The sequence below is a fragment of the Salvia hispanica genome, chromosome 4, assembly GCF_029641045.1.
Source record: "Salvia hispanica isolate PSC_SH4W2 chromosome 4, Shi_PSC_v1, whole genome shotgun sequence".
NCBI classification, from domain to species: Eukaryota; Viridiplantae; Streptophyta; class Magnoliopsida; order Lamiales; family Lamiaceae; genus Salvia; species Salvia hispanica.
Window position 1 is genome coordinate 1202256 of NC_142695.1, and position 20739 is coordinate 1222994.

The 20739-nt window shown below is 35.4% G+C and overlaps 2 protein-coding genes and 1 pseudogene across 2 annotated transcripts; 2 read left to right on the forward strand and 1 right to left on the reverse strand.

Annotated features, from left to right (window-relative positions):
- The first annotated feature begins 483 nt into the window (after window positions 1–483).
- Window positions 484–1731, forward strand: LOC125193291 (putative F-box protein At2g02030). The gene has a single exon (XM_048091064.2). It carries the CDS (start codon window positions 484–486, stop codon window positions 1729–1731), a length of 1248 nt encoding a protein of 415 aa, XP_047947021.2.
- Window positions 1732–13720: 11989 nt separating this feature from the next.
- Window positions 13721–14224, forward strand: LOC148926998 (putative calcium-binding protein CML44; annotated as a pseudogene).
- A 4211-nt stretch (window positions 14225–18435) lies between these two features.
- On the reverse strand, window positions 18436–19158 carry LOC148926999 (uncharacterized). Its single transcript, XM_089070209.1, has one exon. It carries the CDS (start codon window positions 19156–19158, stop codon window positions 18436–18438), a length of 723 nt encoding a protein of 240 aa, XP_088926335.1.
- Window positions 19159–20739: the final 1581 nt, after the last annotated feature.

Consider the following 20739-nt stretch of genomic DNA (forward strand, 5'->3'; position numbering starts at 1 on the left):
AAGCACGGCTTTTATGAATCGAGAAATACTTCAAAAAAAAATTCGAGACACATCAAATTAATGGTCATGAATTTAATACTGCAAGTCCCATACACCTATTCCAATAAATGTTTAATGGGTCGTCCAGCCCATTCCCACTGCCTTAGCCAGGCCCATCGAGTGTACCACTTTGGAAATATAATAAAACTAAATTTGAGATTAAAATAAAATATTTAAAAATTACTACCATTTAACTAATACTTACCACATCGTTAAAATTTCATAAGGATCGGTGCAAATATATTTAAACAAGGAAACAATTTTTGGAGTAAATCTTATGTAGTTTTAAATCTAGACATGGAAAATAATTAAATAATCTTTTTTTTTCCTTTTTCTGAGAAATATTATAATTTATAAATAGTTCTCTTATACTACGTGATGAATCAAACCCTAACCTGTTTATTTGATCTCTTCTCTCCTTTCCAAACTCCTTCCTCAATTACTATGGAAATCAAGAATCAAGATCCATTCAATGATTTTCTACCCGAACTCACCATCGAAATCCTCTCAAGACTCCCCTTTCGGACCATCTTGATAACCAAGCGTGTTTGCAAGTCATGGCGCGGTCTGGTGGAGAGCCCCCTCTTTGCCCTATTGCATTCTCGTCGTCAGGCAGCCTTGTCATCCGCCCGGGCCCCTGCCATTGAATTCTCAAAGGCCCACTCCTTATTGGGGTTTATTGATGATAATGAAGTGATTCATAAACCACCCAAAGGTTCTGTTCTCTCTCACTCTTTTCCAAACCCTTATAAGCCATACATACATAGTTCGGTTAATGGTTTGCTCTTCATGATCGACCGCAAGTCTGAACTATTCATATCCAATCCAATCACTCGTGAGTACGTTAGGATCGAGATGGGTCATGAGTGTTGTTCGACTGATTATGCATTTGGGTTTGGAGTAAGCAGAAGTGGTCAATACAAGATTGTCAGGTTTAATGCTCTCCAGCCTAATCTCCGTACGTGTCATGTATACAATCTAGGAATAGGGCAGTGGAAAAGCATCCCAGTTGAGGGACAATTGGAATTCATGTCCCAAATGCAAAATGTGCCTCCTTGGGTGAATGAGAATCTTCACTGGCTTATACTTGACCTCAAGGGTAGAAAAAACCCTCCTATGATCTATTGCCTCGACCTTGAAACCGAGCTATTTAACTATTTTTCGTGTCCTCCTAGTATTCAAAATTGTGAAAGGGGTTTCTATTATTCGATATCTAATTTGGGGGGGCGCTTGTGCTTCACCAATGATGAATCTAAGGATGTGTTAGAAATTTGGTGCATGAAGAAATATGGAGATGACAAATCATGGACCAAGGATTGTGTTATCAAGAGAAAACCATATATGCTCATATTTCGTGATATTCTTCTAAACTATTTCAAATTTTATGATCATTATTTTGGCCAGATCCCGGAATTTAGTACTAATGATTTATATTTAGATAATCCTATAATTCAAGAAATCTTACTGTATGAGCATAATATGCTTTATCCTGTTAAAGCATTCGAAGATGGCGGAGTCTTACTCGCCTTGCATCCATCTGCTCGACTATTTTACTACTCGAACGAGACTAAAGATATTCAAGAGATCAAGAAAAAGAGGAACTATGATGATTCCAACTTAGTTATTCATTGTCCGAATTTTGTTTCCCTCGAATCCTTGGCGATGGAAAATACAAGGGTTGAGTCGTTTTAATTAGAGTTTTATTATGACTATATGGCGTGTAGTTTGTTGGAATTTTATTTTGGCAATAGTCGAGAGATGTGTTAGTAAGAGATTCATGGTCTTGGCTGTATATATTAGTTTGATTGATATTTTTATGTTGGATAATTTTCATAAGTCGAAAATACTATATTTATTACTGTGTTTCGTAATAGATTACCTATTATTTATATATGATGCGTGAAATCGAACGAATAAATTGTTAATATGGTTGTTTTATGAATCCCAAAGAGACAAAGAAGGTGACACATACCCAATTTGAATCTTAAAAATTAAAAATAACATAATTTAAATCATAAAAATTGAAAACTAATGCGATGACCCGTATACCCAATTGACATTGAAGGGCTTCAATCATTTGGTCATGCACAATTTATTGTTGTGGATTTATTTGGCTAGGGTTGGCGTGGAGTGTCTAGTGCAATTCAAATATCTTAATAAAATCATCTGATTAGGACGACGTTCGGACGCTTGAGGGGCCGCTTGAGCTTGAGGTTCGCGTCTGCGGCTAGCTTTCACCGTCTTCGTCCAAATTGGACGACGTTCGCCGCGGACGGCACTATTGAAAATGGATATACATAGCCACATTTACTCCTACAAAATTAAAGTAAAAAATAAAAATTAGCATCATTAAACTCATGGGTTATTGTATTGAGCCCACAAAATCAGCATTGTTAGAAATACCAAGGGTCAGACACGTATACGGTATACTCCTATAACTTCATCTCAACTGTCGTGGGGACATGTCTCGATTGATGAAATCATGTTTGTGCACTTTTACAAAATCCATTTTGGATTTTTAGCCATATGTAAAATTAGAAAATATAGTTATACACCCAAAATAAGTCTTTAATTCATAATTATAACAAGAAAAAGAAAGAGAAAGTAAGCAAAATAAATAAATAATGTTAATGAATTATGAGATCCGCATATTTATTTATACAATATTAATGGATGATATTATTCATAAAATAATATTACTAGTTCTTCTTTGTTAAGTATATTACTGAACTCCCTCCGATGTGGGACGGGTTTGCACCCAACAAATCTTCCCTCAAATCGAGATCAAATCGGGAATACAGTCGACACATTGAGTTTTTTTGGGCCCGACTCGAACATGAGTCATCCTAGCTAGGCCCAACTCGAACATTGGTTGTTTCAATCCTAGCCCCTGGGTCATCTTGGGCCCGATTCCAACCTGAATCCTTCAGGGCTCGAGCCTAATCGGGGATCATCCAGGCGATATCTGAAATCACCTTGGCTCTGGTACCATCTGTTGAGATTGTCGATTGAACATTAGTTTGATACTGTCCATTTTAAGTCAAGGCCACACGGATTTGGGTTTGGATTACTCTTAAAATGCCTCAAACTGGTTGGGTTAAACAACACTAATTAGGATTGGTACGATCGTGATGCTTTGAGTTTTTGCAGATTATATCATTTAATCAATTTTGAAATACTAATAATCTTTGTCAAAAGAATACTTTTAAGCAAAAAAAAAGCATTTATTTATTTCTAAAAAATTCAGACAATGACAATGAGCATGCCTTAAAAAATATATATGGAAAATATAAAATAAAAATGATCAAATATACCAATAATCATACAAGGTCGCGTGAATATGCCCCCTAGCTTGCTTTTGGATAAACAAAGACAAAATTGAGAAATCTTGAAACCTTAATGACTTGTCAGTTGTCACTGGCTAGCCTAAATTAAAAGGTTGATATTCTTTAAGTAATATGATTGTTAAAGTTTAACCAAGTCCTAATAGTATTAATTAAATTCTGCCTATTATTAAATTATTTAAAGATGAATTAATTTCACCGATCGAGCTCGTAAGATTAGCTGATCGATGGGTGGTAGCAAATCAATAGTGCTCGATATTTGTTGCACATATAATAATAATTAATTAAAACTCAAGGATTATTTTAACAAATCTTGTTAAACGGCTAAAATCAGCAACATGCACGCTCGTCATTTTTAAATAAGACACAATTGCAAAAAATGCGAAAGCTTCATAGATTGCTTGCCAAATTTTAAAGTTACGGATAAACCACAAATATTTTTTAATTCTTCCGAGATTATTGATACTCACTAATTCCAATACTCGTTTTTATAAGCCAATTAAACTACACAAAAATATTATTGATACTCACTACTCCATTTGCCATGCCAATTTATTTTAGTCCACTTTCATTACTTTGGACTAGCTAGTAGTTTAGGTAAAGTTTTTATATGTGACCCTTATTTATTCCACAAATAGTACTCCATTAGATAAGGTTATTTTGGTATCTAAAACCATGCTTGGAATTGGAAATTACGCAAAACTATAATATATAGATTTATGAAAATTACTCCCGCCGTCCCAGATAATTCGACCCAGTATTCCATTTCGGGTCGTTCAACATAATTTGTCCCACTTCACTTTTACCATTTTCGGTAGTGGACCTCATATTCCACTAACTCATTTCTACTCACATTTTATTATAAAACTAATACTACTTTAAAAGTAGGACTCACATCCCACCAACTTTTTCAACTCACTTTCCATTAGATTTCTTAAAACCCGTGTTGAGTCAAAGTGTCCCAAATTATCTGGGACGGAGGGAGTATAAAATATGAATGAATATATATTTTCTTTAAATTACAATACTCTTGATTAAGCTAGGCCAAAATATATAATTAGAAGCGATAAAGAAAGCAATTAAGAGAGTAGTAGGAGTAATAATTGTGGGTAGTTGTGGTCCTTGTCACCTATCAGTGCCAAGTCTTTAAGTCTCAATCAAATCATATATATATATATATACACACCATCTCTCAGTTTTCAACATATTGAATAAGAGAGTGCTTGTGAATATGATGATAAAGATAGTTGAGATTGCCAGCATGGAGCTTGTCCAGATCAGCATACTAAATGCTCTCCAATGGATTGGATAGAATTGAACATGACACCTCACCTTTCAAGGGTGCACTGCCAATAGTAGTTTGTTAAGCTTCTTTGTCTTTTAGCTATATTAGGGTTTCCTCCTCCTAGGATCTAGATCCTTCGCTTGTTTGTATATATACTCCAATTTGAAACCATTTTGAGTGGATGAAATACAAAGCAATACTGGGCATTCTCTTTTCTACTACTCCCTATCTTTACTTATTTCCTTATTACACAAACACACACACACAGAAACGCAAGAGCACAAATGGATGAACCCGAACCCGAGATCGCTAGTCTCGACAGAGCCGTGGCGGCAGGACCGACGAGGAGCGCCGCGACGCCGCTATCGCTGCGCGCCAAAACTTCATCGATTTCCAGTTTTTCCATGTTTGTATCCAAGCCAGAACTCGCCGGGACATCATCATTCGCAAGAAGGCAGGCCTCCTCCCCCCATAGACACGATCATCCCCACCCATGAAGCCCGCGTCGCCGCCTATCGCGCCTCATTAGCAGCTCGCAGCCGCGCTCAGGCTGAGGCTGAACAAGAGGAAGAAGATTAAGCTTGATTAGCTGTTAGGAGCAGTACATGCACACAGATAATATTGTCCTTCACCAAAGTTGCTTTGCCGTATTGTCTACCGCGCATTAATTAAAACCGCGATATATATGGAGAGAGAATAATATAACATTGTCACTACTCTCTTTTGTAATTTCTCTCACTCTCTCTTATTTAGTACTCCAACTAGTATCTGTTTTGTTTCGATTCGCAACCTTTTTGGAGAGACACTTGTGAAATGCAACCAAAAGCTTAGTTCTAATTCAGCAAAACTTATTTTGTAACATTCCCAACAAGAGACCAGCAATGTGAGCAACTTAGAGCACTCCCAATGGAGTTCCCTAAAAACTCCCTTATTTCTCCCTAACTCCTGCCACATCAGCGCCACATCAGCACCAAAATTTATCCCCAGTTTTTAGCCAAGTGCTACATTGGTTTCTCCCTTATTTCTCCCTTATTTCTCCCTAACTCAACATTTCATTTTTACATCATTATTTTTTATATTATTTAATTTTCCCTACAAATGTATTTAATAAATAGACTAATAATGAACAATTCATCGTTGTATTAATCATTGGAAAATATAATACAACGAGAAAAAAAAAACTACAAATAAAAAACGCAAATAAACAAAGATTTAAAAAAAAAAAATCTAAGACGGAGGGGCCGGAGGGGCGTCGGGATCGAGCCCCAGCGTACTCTGCAGGTGTTGGATGCATTTCCAGAGGGCCGCCTTTTCTTCAGGGGTCCCGCCGCCGGTGAAGTACAGCGTGTACATCTGGGTCAGATTGGCGACATTGCTCGAATAAGTGGCTTTTTCTAAGTCGATGACGGATTCCGACGCGACTTCCGACGTTGCGCCCTTCCCCTTCCGCCTCCCCTTCGCCTTCTTCACTCCCTCCGGGCGCTCGTGCGGACCATCCCCACTCAAGTCGATGTGGGCCGCGCTCCCCTCGCTCTCCGAAACGCTAAGTCGCGAGCGCACCGATTTCCCGTGCAGCGCGTCGTGCATTCCCGTCCGGAATTTGGGGAGATCCTTCAGCTTATCGTAGATGTTCCAATACTTGAAGCCCTTCGTCGACAAGTACTGGCTACTATACATCCGGATGGCCTCATCTCGGACCATGTGCTCGTTCTGGCCACTCGTCATGTGAGTCATCAAGTTAGAATAAATACCGTTGAAGTGCCCGCAGTCCCTCATGAGGCGCTCCCAATGCCGACGGATCGCCTCGCTGCCATGGTCCTTCATTGAGGCAGTCTTGTGGCTCCTGTACTTCGCGGCAATCCGCTCCCAGAATATGATCTCAGTCTGGTAGTTGCTGCGCTCCGCGTCCTGTGACGTGTCCGCCCAGCAGTCGGCTATCAGCTCGGACTCTTGCAGAGTGTAAGTAGTCCTTACCCGCTTCGGCCTCTCATCGGAACCCGTATCAGTCGCAGCCGACGACGCCGGCGCCTTCCCCCTCCCGCTCCTAGAAGGCGGCTCGGTGGGCGTTTCTTCCACCTCGAAGTCCTCCGCGCTCAGTGTCGCGGCCTGAGATTCTTGGTCGCCTGGGGTTGATCCGGGGGTGTCGAACTGGGGCCGATACACATCGTCGGCTGGAAAGGGCATTCTGCCGGCAGAGTTGAAGTACGGAGAAAGTCTCCGCGCCGGAGGAGTCTGCAAAGGAGACGGACCCCCGTATGGAAGTTGGCCGGGAGGAGAACCCATCGCCAACAACGACTGCATCCACTGCTCGTTTGCTTCATCCGTGTTGGGAATTTGTGAACTCGACTCTTTCCCCTTACCCTTATCCTTACCCGATCGGGAACTTTTCTTCCAAAAGCTCATAATTTTGATGAAAATTGAAGATTGGGAGAAGAGATTGAAAATGGAGAGAATGAAGATTGTGGGTGATGAATGGAGGAAGTGGAGGAAATATTTATAGGGGTGGAATGTAAAATAGCCGTTGGGTTCAAAAAAAAAAAAAAAAAATTTTAATTATCGCCGATTATCGCCGAGCGTCGCCACAGTGGCCGGCGATCGCTCGGCGATAATCCGGCGTTAGAACGCCACTCGGCGAAGCAACGGCAACATTATCGCCGAATTATCGCCGACTTCGCCACAATGGCCGGCGATAATTCGGCGATAACCGGCGATTTATCGCCGAGAATTCGCCACCTCCATTGGGAATGCTCTTATTTGTGCAAGATCAATGTGTCCCCGGCCCTCGGCCGAATTTAAGAGAAAATAACTACAAACTTTTAGGAATACAAAAATCTTGTAGTAGTTCGAATTTAAAAGAAAATAACTACAAACTTTGAAAAATACAAAATTCATAAGTTATACATATTAACATCTTTCATCCATCCACAATAAGTCAATAACCATCAAAATTAATAAGTTCAAGCATTCATCCTTTATAAATATCACAATTCAATAATTCATAAGAATCAAGATCTAACAATAATATAATTTATTAATTTTAGAAAATAAATCGGATAACTCGGGTATACCCGATCGGATATCGGGTAACCCGATACCCGATAATCCAAAATTCTCACTACCCGATCCCGAATTATTTGACTTGTTCGGATATGGATATCAGATATCCAATACCCGATGACCTAGTGAATACTACTTAAAAAGAAGCGTGGCAGTTTCGAAGAAATGACCTCTCAATTCTTAAATAATAAAATCCCGCAAAATGGGACTTGAACTTGACAATCTGTGTCCCCGGCCCCCGGCCCCACATATGCTATTAAAAATGACTCACATAGTAATTACTAAGGTTTTGATTGGTCCACGTCGGATAGTAATCAAGTCAACACTACATTCCAACCAAACAACACCACATGTTCATTAACCAAAAAACATTTGAATATATCGCAACAACCTTAATAGTTACAACTTACAAGATCCGTATATTTTACAAATTTCGTAGTATATTGTTTTACAAAACTATTCAAACCTCGTACATTTATTATCTATGTCAAACTTATTGAAACCACATACTAATATATTCACGGTTGGCTATAGTAAACGCACTACATCTCCCCTACTAAGAATGCAAGAGTTCTGGCTACTACTTCCTCCGTTCCATAGTAATAGAGACATTTTTTTTTGGCACGGAGATTAATAAAAATTGTGTTAAGTGAGTTAACTGAATGGAGAATAAAGTGGAAAATGAAAAAGGTAGAAAGATGAAGAGAGAAAAAAGTAACAGAGAGTAAAGTAGGTATGAAAAAATGTGTTAACTTTTACTAAACAAAGGAAATGACTCTATAAAAAGTAGGTATGAAAAAATGTGTTAACTTTTACTAAACAAAGGAAATGACTCTATTGCTATAAAACGTACCAAAATAGCAAAATGATTCTATTACTATGGAACGGAGGGAGTATTATTTAAATGGGTTGTGTCATTGCATGCACAATAAGTTAATTGTCAAATTCTTTTAGACTCACGAGATTAAGATTTAGACTCTTCATTACCAAGAAGATGCATCATTTCAAATTTTCAATTCTTAGACATTTAAGGGTCTAAAATAATTTTCATTCTCACAATAATTAAGGGCTGGATCCTTAACGCCATAAAATTATAAGTGACACATGTTACTCAAATTTAATTCTACTAATTAACTCAGGTAAATATTACTAGATGGTAAAATATTCCCCGTTTATCAATAGATTAGATATTCGAATTACCTTAAAAAGTGTGTAAATATATTGTTTTCTATTTCTTGAAAAAAAGCAAGCATGAACCTTATAGACTAAAAGCAAACTATATACATAGGCACATACGAATGTATACACAATGAAGAAGATTCATTATTCAAGGAAGGAGTCTCGGAAAAAAGAGCAAAGTTCTAATAAAATTCCAAAGAATCCATGGACGTCATTTCCTTAAATTCCTCGAAATCGAAAAAGTTTACAGCCTTGTCATTGCCCACTAGAAGCTCAAGCTCGGCTCGTCTAGCATGCAGGCCGAGCCTAGTGAGGAGCAACACAAGCTCGTAGATGCTCACTAGGCTGTCATTGTTCCGGTCTTAGCTCGTTGAAGATTTGGTGCAAGTGAAATATGGTGAGAGGATACATATTGTTATAATGTTATGTTTATGTTGAAATATTTAAGGGGAAAATAGAATTTATTTGGTGCATGTAAACAAATACTACACGCTTTCGATGTTGTACTAACACGGATATATATTGATTAAAACAAAATTTTTATGATATTCACAAATGCATGCTTGCAAGAATTTCGAGGAAAGAGCTAGCTAGAGTGGCAAAATTTGATGACTTACCTATAATATATATGGGCATCAGTCATGAAATAATAAGAGGTACTCCATGTTTGGGTCACTGTCGTTTTTTATTTTATTTTATTTTAATGTTTAACCTATTTCTGTTTTTTGAAGGAAGCAAGCACATCTTACTTGGGTTTATAATTTAAAACAAACAATAAATACATTGGCTATATATATTTTTTCACCACGTACGCCTTCATTATTAATGTGGTGAAACATCTAGGAAACTACCTCTGATTTTTATTTTTGTTATGAGTAATGACTCAAATATACAAATAATTGTGGCTAGTAGTAATTTTAGCCCATCATTTCTTATTAAAAACTGCAGCATTAAAATCATGATTAATATAATGAGTTCATTTAGCTTCTTCCCATACAAAGCCCAAATAAACTTTTGGAGGAGAATAATAACACGAGGTGCCTCCAATGAATTTTAATCGACAATACATCGATCCATTTCTCCAATTTATTTATGATCTAGCCATGGTTTGCTAGCTAATTATATCTTGGTTGGCTATGTTGTTTAGTCCCACGTCTGCATATTAATTATGAAAAGAATACACCAATTAATGTTGATATTAAATACTGATTATGATAAGGAAAGAAAACAAAATGAAAAAAAGAAAAGAATGAAAAGTGCACAAATGATTATAGGAAATCATTGTCGTAGGTATGATATTGGTTGAAGTTCCCTCAAATTAGTAATCGCACCATAAATAGTTCACTGTACAAATGGCAGAAAATTATGCACAAGCACCAAATTCAAGAATGCTACACATGAATGAAGTTGGAATTTGTCAAAACACACATAGATACACACATAAATTAAACAAGATGTGTTGATCTCCATATACATTCATCCTTGAATAAACCATACAATACAAATGTTCTTTAATTTATTGGAATTTTTTCTTTGGGGCTCATTGATAAAATTATTATTGATTGTATCTAAACGATGGGTATAAGTACTTGTATAAAATTGGAGGGTATTTTTTTTTTTATCGTACCTTGAACGAACAATAACACGTGCGAACATTTGTAGGTGCGTTTTCAACCTATACACGTCTATAAGACTATGACCAAAATTATGTAAATAAACATGAAAAGAAAACGAGAGTTCCGAAGAACTCATGCAATTTCTACAATAAGGTTTATGCTTTTAAAAGCAGAAAAATATGTGCTACTTCATTTTGAACCATCATACATCCATTCTTCTTTTAAAAAAATACTATTTTAAAATTTAGAGTGGCTATTTCATTGGTTTAGTCTACAATACCTATTGTGGTCTTCGATCTCTTATTAGGAGTACAAACAAAGTGGAGAAGCAAGAAAAAAGAATAACAAAATCCACCAAAAAATGTAACACATTAATAAAATTAACCATAACATTGTACTATTTGTATGCATCAACATTAATTTAATTTTTTGTGTAGAAATCAATACCTCAAACGGGCAATATAATAACGCAAACATTTTCGTGGAATTACGGACGTGATGTCGATTGCGATCGAGCTGAAGCATTTATGATTGAACATTCTAACTCGACGTTGGAGAACGGGATCGACATATCCATATCGTGCAGCGGATATCCACAAGCCCATTCCTAGTAGTCGAAGCACATATTCTTTACTATACTTGTTGACAATTAAAACTAAAAAAATAACATATAACTATCCCACTTCGGTGTCAAATGAAAACTGAAACTAGTATATAAGTCTTATGGGCCCTCCTCCTATCACCAATTAGTTTTAGGATGGAACTCATGGATTTCTATCAATACTGAATTAATTAGTTTTAAGTTTAGACAAATAGTAGTAGATGGGTAAGTAGATTAGCGGCCAAGGCAATTGTGGTGTGTATTTCTAGAGTCACAGTTGCACATGCAATGACATTATGTGATATGAAAATGAAATCATGAAACTACTCTTTTCAAATGCATAAAAAGGGAATATACTAGTAATGTATCACTAGCCCCACTATAGTACCCCCAAATTATTAAAATAAATAAATTCAATATTGCAATTCCATATAATTCAATAATTCAATTACAGTAGATGACATCATAAATTTATTCAACCATCGATTTACAAATTTTCTTTGGTGGATTGGGATTTTGATAGGGTCCTCGATTCAGCAGATATTGCCGAAAATCATCTCCAATATATCTTTCATGAATTTATTTGATAAAGAGTATCTTTTATTTTAGTTAGTTATCTTCAGTTATTTTCCATATCTTTTTGTAGTCTTTTATTTTAATTATCTTTCTTGAGTAGCAAGACTGTGTTAGGGTTTAGAATTCTATATAATAGAATTCTATCGTATTTTCATTCATTGAGAAATAAAGTTAATTACTTGTTCTCATTCCCGGTTCTGGCGAAAATCGCCCCCTAGCACCTCAACTAGGGTTTATCTTGTTCTTCAAATTGTTCGTTCAAATTGTGGTGCTCAGGCTCGATAGGTCAAGACCTATCAGATTTGTATGAAAACAATTCAATCTACTTCTCATCTAGTACATTTTCAAATCGATGAATACGTATGTTTAATTAATTGATCAAACATGATTTAAATGCTGCAATAATAAGAAATGCTATCTTACCATCTAAGATTTACCTTAATTAATTAGGAGCACGTAGTATCAAATTTGAGTAACATTTGTCTTATAATTTTATGGCGTTAATTATTGTGAGAATGAAAATTATTTTTAGACCCTTAAATGTCTAAGAATTGAAAATGATGTATCTTCTTGGTATTGAAGAGTAGACGTTAGTTCACTGCACGACTTCAATTTCAAAATGGCAGAAAATTATATAAAGTCACACGTTTTAATTTGAACACAAATACCAAATTCAAGAATAAAGTCGTACGTGCCTGTCGGAATAGATACACACATAAACACTCATCCTTGTAATAATCAGTCGGTATATGTGTATTAATATATTGAATAATGTTCTTTAATCTATTGGAATTTTTTCTTTGGGGCTCATTGATAGAATACTATGGATTGTATCTAAACGATGGGTATAACTATATAAAATTAATGGAGTATTATTTTACCGTAGTACCTTGAACGAACAATAACATTTTTAGGTGCGTTTATGATCCACACACGTCTATAACCAAAATTATGTAAATCAACATATATGAAAAGAAAACGAGAGTTCCAAAGAACTCATACATCCATTCTTCTTTAAAAAAAATAGTGGTTATTAATTCTATTAGTTTTAAAAAAAAAAGGATCGAAGTTCTTGGAAATCCGGGACGTGATGTAAAAAAAATAAGCATAAAATTAAAATCCACCCCCAAATACAAAAGCACTTTTCTGTCAACACATCCCATTGTATCTCATGTCCTTTTCGAATATTATAGGGATTCCAATTAAATTATAATTAATTAGTTAAATGGTGAGATTTGAATATTTTTTTTTAAAATTTGTATGGACATTTTCAAAATCATCAATGAATTCATGAATCATGATTTAACATTTTAAATGCTGCAGTATTCAAGAAGAAAGATGGGCTAAATTACTACTAGCCACATTAATTTGTTATATAAGAAAAATAAAAATCAGAGGAAATTTCCTCCAAGTTTCACCAATTAATTAAGACAACGCCCCTAGCTTGCTTTTGGATAGGTCGAATGAGAGACCTTTAAGTTGTCAGTTGTCACTACCCTAAATTACAAAGTTGATATTCTTAATATGATGGTCAAAGAATACACCAATTCATGTTGATATTAAATGGAGTACTGATTATGATAAGGAAAGAAAACAAAATGAAATAAGAAAAGAACAAATATGACAAGGAAAGAGAAGTGCACAAATGATTATAGGAAATCATTGTCGTTGGTATGATATATCGGTTGTAGTTCCCTCAAAACTAAAAGAGATCAATTACCGAACCTTCCTAACTTTGGTTTTTTTTTTTTTTTGCCACTTTAGCTCTTTCCTCGAAATTCTTGCAAGCATGCATTTGTGAATATCATAAAAATTTTGTGTTAATCAATATATATCCGTGTTAGTACAACATCGAAAGCGTGTAGTACTATTTTTTAATGAAACCTCTATATATACCATACACATTCATATTATACAACTTATCCAAGTCCGAACATACCCTCTATTTATTAATTACTACATGCACTAAATAAATTATCTTTTCCCCTTAAATATTTCAACATAAACATAACATTATAACAATATGTATCCTCTCACCACGTATGATCACTTGCACCAAATCTTCACGAGCTAGACCGGAACAAAGACGGCCTAGTGAGCATCGACGAGCTTGAGCTTCAGTGGGCGATGACAAGGCTGTAAACTTTTTCGATTTCCTCTTCTTTTACCAAACCTTGAACATTACCATTGTTCAAGAAAATAGGGACCAAATCAAGAGGGCGCCCTCGAATTCGCAGAGGACGATCTTCAGAAGGCACTCGGGATTTTTTATTTGAATGGAGACGGATCATCGTCGAGGAGTGGCCCAAGATAATTGTATGCAAATGATTGGTGTCTACGACAGTAATTCGGACGGATTGCTAGATTTCGAGGAATATAATTTAAGGAAATGACGTCCATGGATTCTTTGGAATTATATTATAAGAACTTTGCTCTTTTTTCCAAGACTCCTTGCTTGAATGAATCTTCTTCATTGTGTATACGTACATACGTATGTGACTATGTATATAGTTTACTTTGTCTATAAGGTTCGTGCCTTCGTGGTTGCTTTTTTAAAGAAATAGAAAATGATTTACACACTTTTTAAGGTAATTAACGGGTAATATCTAATCTATTGTCAACAAAATTTAATACGATCTGATTCTGATACATGAAAGCCAATAAGTATGTTGCAATTTTATTAGATAAGTATGCGAAAAATGAGACATAGTACTAATAAATATGATTTGTAACTTCAAGAAGTACTTATATATGAAAAATAGCCACAAATAAAATCAAATAAGAATTATTGTTAGATCCAATAAGGCTTGATATCAGCTCATTAAATTTCATGTCATGTGTGTTCCCTCAATAATTAAATCAAAGGGCAAATTAAGTAATCGGTCACACAGTTATTGGCTAAGTAATGCCGTTAAGACAATACTAATATTTTGTGGAGTAATTTTTTTGACAACTTTCCAATTTGCATACCTTCTAATTACATAGGAATACCCAAGTTTGAGAATAGGTTACATGTCCTTATCACAATACACCTGAGATAGGATTATAGTCTGAAATATTAGGGAAAAAAAACTCCATATTAGAATATGGAGTAATCAAATAAAGAATGAGAAGAAGGGGGGCTTATTCAACTTCATTTTAAAATATAATCAAATAAAGAGTGAGAAGAAGGGGGGATTGTTCTTGCCTTGCCGAAGCTTCCTCCTTGATGGCTACAGTTTCACTTCACACAACCAAGTAGAAGGAAAAAAGAAAAAAGACAAAAAAAAAGTGAAGAGAAACAAGGAAATAGACATAATACTACAAGATTAAGATTATCTTAAAACTCTAGATTGGAAAAAGATAAAGACAGTGTCAAATGGATTTTAAAAGTCAAAAAAAGGGTGAAAATTGCAGTAAATTACTTAATTACCCCTTTGGTGGTGGAGAAGTAATTAACAAGAAAATAGACATAATACAAGATTAAATTTTGCCAAATTATTATTTGATGGGTAAATTACTCGTATAAGAAAAAAAAACATAGGAAATTACTCCATTAGATTATTTAAAGATTAATTTCACCTCGTAAGCTTAGCTGATCGATCGGTAGCAAATCAATAATACTCGACATTGAAATAGTAATAATTAATTAAAACTCAAGGATTTATTTAACAAATCTTGTTAAACGGCCAAAAATCAGCAATATGTAGGCTCGTCATTTTTATGATCTAGCCATGGTTTGCTAGTTAATTATGATAAGGATAGAAAACAAAATGAAAAAAAGAAAAGAATGAAAAGTGCAGAAATGATTGTAGGAAATCATTGTCGTAGGTATGATATTGATTGAAGTTCCCTCAAATTAGTATTCGCCCCATTAATAGTTCACTGTACAAATGGCAGAAAATTATGCACAAGCACCAAATTCAAGAATGCTACACATGAATAAAGTTGGAATTTGTCAAAACACACATAGATACACACATAAATTAAACAAGATGTGTTTATCTATATACATTCATCCGCCACTGTACGTATGTGCCTATGTATATGGTTGCTTTTTTTCAAGAAATATGAAACGATTTATAGTACACTTTTTAAGGTAATTCGAATGTCTAATCATTTGATAAACGGGGATTTACCTTAATTAATTAGTAGTACGTAGTATCAAATTTGAGTAACATTTGTCTTGTAATTTTATGGCGTTAATTATTGTGAGAATGAAAATTATTTTTAGACCCTTAAATGTCTAAGAATTGAAATGATGTATCTTCTTGGTAATGAAGAGTAGTCGTTAGTTCACTACACGACTTCAATTTCAAAATGGCAGAAAAATATTACTCCCTCCGTCCCAGTTTTCCATTTCGGTCCGTCCCACATAATTTGTCTCACTTCACTTTTACCATTTTTGGTAGTGGATCCCATATTCCACTAACTCATTCCTACTCACATTTTATTATAAAACTAATATATAAAGGTAGGACCCACATTCCACTAACTTTTTCAACCCACTTTTCACTATAATTCTTAAAACCCGTGTCTGGTCAAAGTGACCCGAATTATCCGGGACGGAGGGAGTACTCCACTATTGATCATACTGACTACTCCCTTTGCCATACTCCTACACACAAATTCTGGATTCTGGCTGTGGTCCCAATATGTCACTCTCAAGTCATAATTATGTGTGTTATGGAGCATATAAATAATCCTATCTGATCATCAGTTTCTCATCAGTTTCCACACACAAACACACACACAAAAACACACACAAAAAACACACACACAGCATGGATCTCACGAACAACGCCCCCGTCGCTGCCTTGGCCGCCTCCGCGACGAGAGTCGTGGGGGAGGCGGAGCGGGACATGGTGTCGGCACCCACCGCCGCCGCCCGCCAGCTGAGGGACGCCGCCGCCAGCGCCAGGGACGCCTCGGCTCGCGCCGAGGCTGCGGCGAACAAGCTGCAGGCCGCTCTGGCCGCAGTCGCCGCCGCCCGCGTGGAGCTGCACGCGGCCCAGCTCGACAAATTCAGCGCCAACTCCTCCCTGCTGGCCTCCACCCACCGATTCAACGCCGCCCGTGACGCTGCCGCCGCTCGCCGCTCCAACTGATCCACTGCCTTTGCGTATGATGATAGTAGTACTATATAGTATATACCGATACTAATATATGTGGGGTTTATTTATTTGGAAGGATTTAAAATTTGTTTCTGACAAGTCATTTGAGGAGATCATAATGTTTACCTATTTTCCATGATAATATCGATTTTTGATAAATTGACATTAATTGAAAATTTTGTAATCCTTTGTAATTTTACGGGATATCTATATAGTATAAATTTATAAATTTAGAATAAATGGTGGCATATTTTTGTAAGGAATGAGATTGCTGATTTTCGGGTCAAGTCACCACTTATTGACCTAATTAATTGGGACTAAACACGAATAAGCCTCCCAATTAATTAATTCATCATAATACACGATTGCAACATAGCTGCTTCTACCATTATTATACGATTGATGACCGGAGTTGGAGATGAAATGAGAGAGGGAGAACGGAAGAGATGGTGGTCGCCGGCGACGGAATTGAAGGGTTTGCAATTTGGGGATTTTTCTGATTTTGGGGAAAAATAGAGTTGACCGAGATAATGGAAGGGAAGGGAGTAGCTTTGGGCCTCCTCCTAATTTTTTGCTTTGGGCTCACTAAATAAAATTGGAGTTATAAATAATAAGTTTTGGGCCCAATATAACATAAATCATACTATAATTCATGGTGGGGAATTAATTAGTTAATTTCCGAATAATGCGAAGAAATAAATAATTATTTTTAATTATACACCTTATTAAATTTTTGGTAATTTAATTCTGACATCTTTAAGATAATATTTCCAATCTAATTATTTAAAATTTTCTGGTGAGAGGAATGATCAATTGCTAACTAATTTGCAATCACAAACTAAGACTAAATCTTAGCCATTAGATTAGAAGATCTAGTAGTTGAAATAATGCCACATGGATTATATTTTTAATTAAAAAAATTAATAAATAAAATTAGAGGGTATTAATGTCAATTATCTCTCATTAAAATCATCTTAAAACTTTAAATTTACGTAACTTTCTTGATTTAAATTATTTTTTCGCAAAAGATATATCAAATTAAAGATAATTTTATAAGGATTCCAACGAGATCTCAATTGCACATGTTCCGACGACGTTCGGATAATGAAATTTGATATTTTTGTTTTTAGTTTTTGTAAATGTTGATAACCAGATTTTTATCAACAAATATATCAACAAATAGAGAATAGAGTGAAGGCCAAGGGGGTAGAGAGAGATGATGGAAGGGAAGGGAGTAGCTTTGGGCCTCCTTCTAATTTTTGCTTTGGGCTCACTAAATAAATTTGGAGGAATAAATAATAAGGTTTGGGCCCAATATAACATAAATCATAATTCATTGTGGGGAATTATTTAGTTAATTTCCGAATAATGCGAAGAAATAAATAATTATTTTAATTATGCGCCTTATTAAATTTTGGTAATTTAATTCTGACATGTTTGAGATAATATATCCAATCTAATCATTTAAAATTTTTTGTGTTGATTTCATCTCAATTTCTACTTCTCTTTGGGATCCATAAACGATAAACACATCATATAATATAATAATAGGTAATCTATTACAAAACAAAGATATAAGTATTAGACTTACGAAAATAAACAACATAAAAATATCAATCAAGCTAATAACATAAGAAAACCATAATTAAAACGACTCAACCCTCATATTTTCCATCACTAAGGATTTGAGTGAAACAAAATTCGGACTATGAAGAATTAAGTTCGAATCAGTATAGTTACTCTCTTTCTTGATCTCTCGAATAGCTTTAGTCTCGTTTGAGTAATAAAATAGTCGAGCAGACAGATGCAAAGCGAGTAAGATCCCGCCATCTTCGAATGCTTCAACGGGATAAAACATATCATGTAATTTGAGTCCTGAAATATAATCATGGAAGACCTCCTTCGAATGATTGTCACCCACAAAAACCCCTAAAGTATAATAAATTTTAATTTTGATATGAATATCATCAAATGTATCAAATGTGACCATAGGTTGTTCTCTCTTGATAACGTAATCCTTAGTCCATGATTCATCATCGCCATACTCCTTCATGCACCATATTTCAACCACATCCTCAGATCCATCATCGGTGAAGCACAAGCGTCCATCCAAAGCACATAGGGTGTAATAGAAACCAGTGTTACAATTTTCAATACTAGGAGGACAATAAAAATAATTAAATAGCTCAGTTTCAAGATCGAGAAAATAAATTTTCGGAGAAAGATCTATAATTTCCTCAAAGTCTCTAGTTTCCTCAAATTTAAGTATAAGCCAGTGAAGATTCCCATTTACCCAAGCAGGCACATTTTTCACTTGAGACTTGAATTCCAATTGTTTCTCAACCATGATGCTTTTCCACTGCCCCATTCCTAGATTATATAATTCACACGTAAGTTCTATATCCCATTTATCATGAAACCTAACAATCTTATATTGACCACTTTTGTTCACTCCAAACCCAAATGCATATCTATTCGAATGACACTCATGACCCATCTCAATCCTAACGTACTCACGAGTGATTGGATTGCATATGAACAGTTCAGACGTGGAGTTAAAGTCGATCATGAAGAGCAACCCATTAACCGAGCTATGTATAAATGGCTTATAAGGGTTTGGAAAACTGTGAGACAGAACTGAACCATTGGGTGGTTTATGAATCATTTCATTGTCATCAATAAACCCCAAGAAGGAGTGGGCCCTTGAGAATTCAATGGTGGGGAGGCGGGTAGAGGACAAGGCTGCTTGACGACAAGAATGCACGTAGGCGAAAAAGGGGTTCTCCACCAGACTGTGCCATGACTTGCAAACACACTTGGATATCAAAATGGACCGAATGGGGAGTCTTGAGAGGATTTCAGTAATTCTAGAAGATCATTGAATCGATTACGGTTTCTAAATTTCATATTTTGGAGTAAGTAACTTGAGGAATGAGTTTAGAAAGGAGTGGAGAGAAGAGACGAGATAAAATTGGTCGGGTTCAAGCTCATATCAAGAACTATTTATAATGCTCATTTTAAGAGGAGGGTGGGAATTAAATAAGGTTGAAATTTCCTAGTACAATATTAATTTGTTAATTATATTCTCTAGAATTATGATTCTTCTATTATTAAATTATTTCCATGCCTAGATTTATAGCTATATAAGATTTACTCCTAAACTTGTTTCCTTATTTAAATATAACTACCATAACTGATAATTAATTAGTGGATTGCATAGCGTGAATATTATGATATTATCATTTAATTTTTTGAGATTCTATGGCCAATCAGCAATAAATTTGGAATGGTTCTCCACTCATTAAAATAGTGTAAGATAGTCATCAAGGAGAAAACATAATTCCATGGCCAGAAAATGACGATGACAACGTGATAATTTGATATTATCATTCAATTTTGGAGATTCCCACCAATTAGCATTTTATTTGAAATGGTTCTCCACTGATACATTTGCAAGGTATCATATTGACTTGAAATTTGCACGATGTCATAATGACTTGAAATTCGCACAATATCATACTGACTCGAAATTACACGATGTCATAATGACTTGAAATTTGCACGGGGTCATAATAACTTGAAATTTGCAAGGTATCAAATTGACTTGAAATTTGCACTATGCCATAATGACTTGAAATTCGCACAGTGTCATACTGACTTGGAATTTACACGATTTTTCCATAATGACTTGAAATTTGCACTGGGCCATTATTTATACTGCAAAATTGAAATGAAATTACTAATTTTATTTTGGCTAAATTACAAATTTCATTTTGAAGAGATAGTAAAGAAAGAGAAGGAATAAAGTTTTTTTAAAAAAAAAAGAATGACTCAACTACTTTAGGACAAACCATAAAGAAATACTCCACTATTTAACTATTTTGGGATGGAGGAATAGTATAGTGTAATATATAGAATGCGCTTCGACTACTAGGTTTCCCAGAACCAG

Excerpts from the sequence above, each read along its gene's own strand:
- LOC148926999 (XM_089070209.1), bottom strand. The coding sequence starts at position 19,158 with ATGGGGCAGTGGAAAAGCATCATGGTTGAGAAACAATTGGAATTCAAG.
- LOC125193291 (XM_048091064.2), top strand. The coding sequence starts at position 484 with ATGGAAATCAAGAATCAAGATCCATTCAATGATTTTCTACCCGAACTC.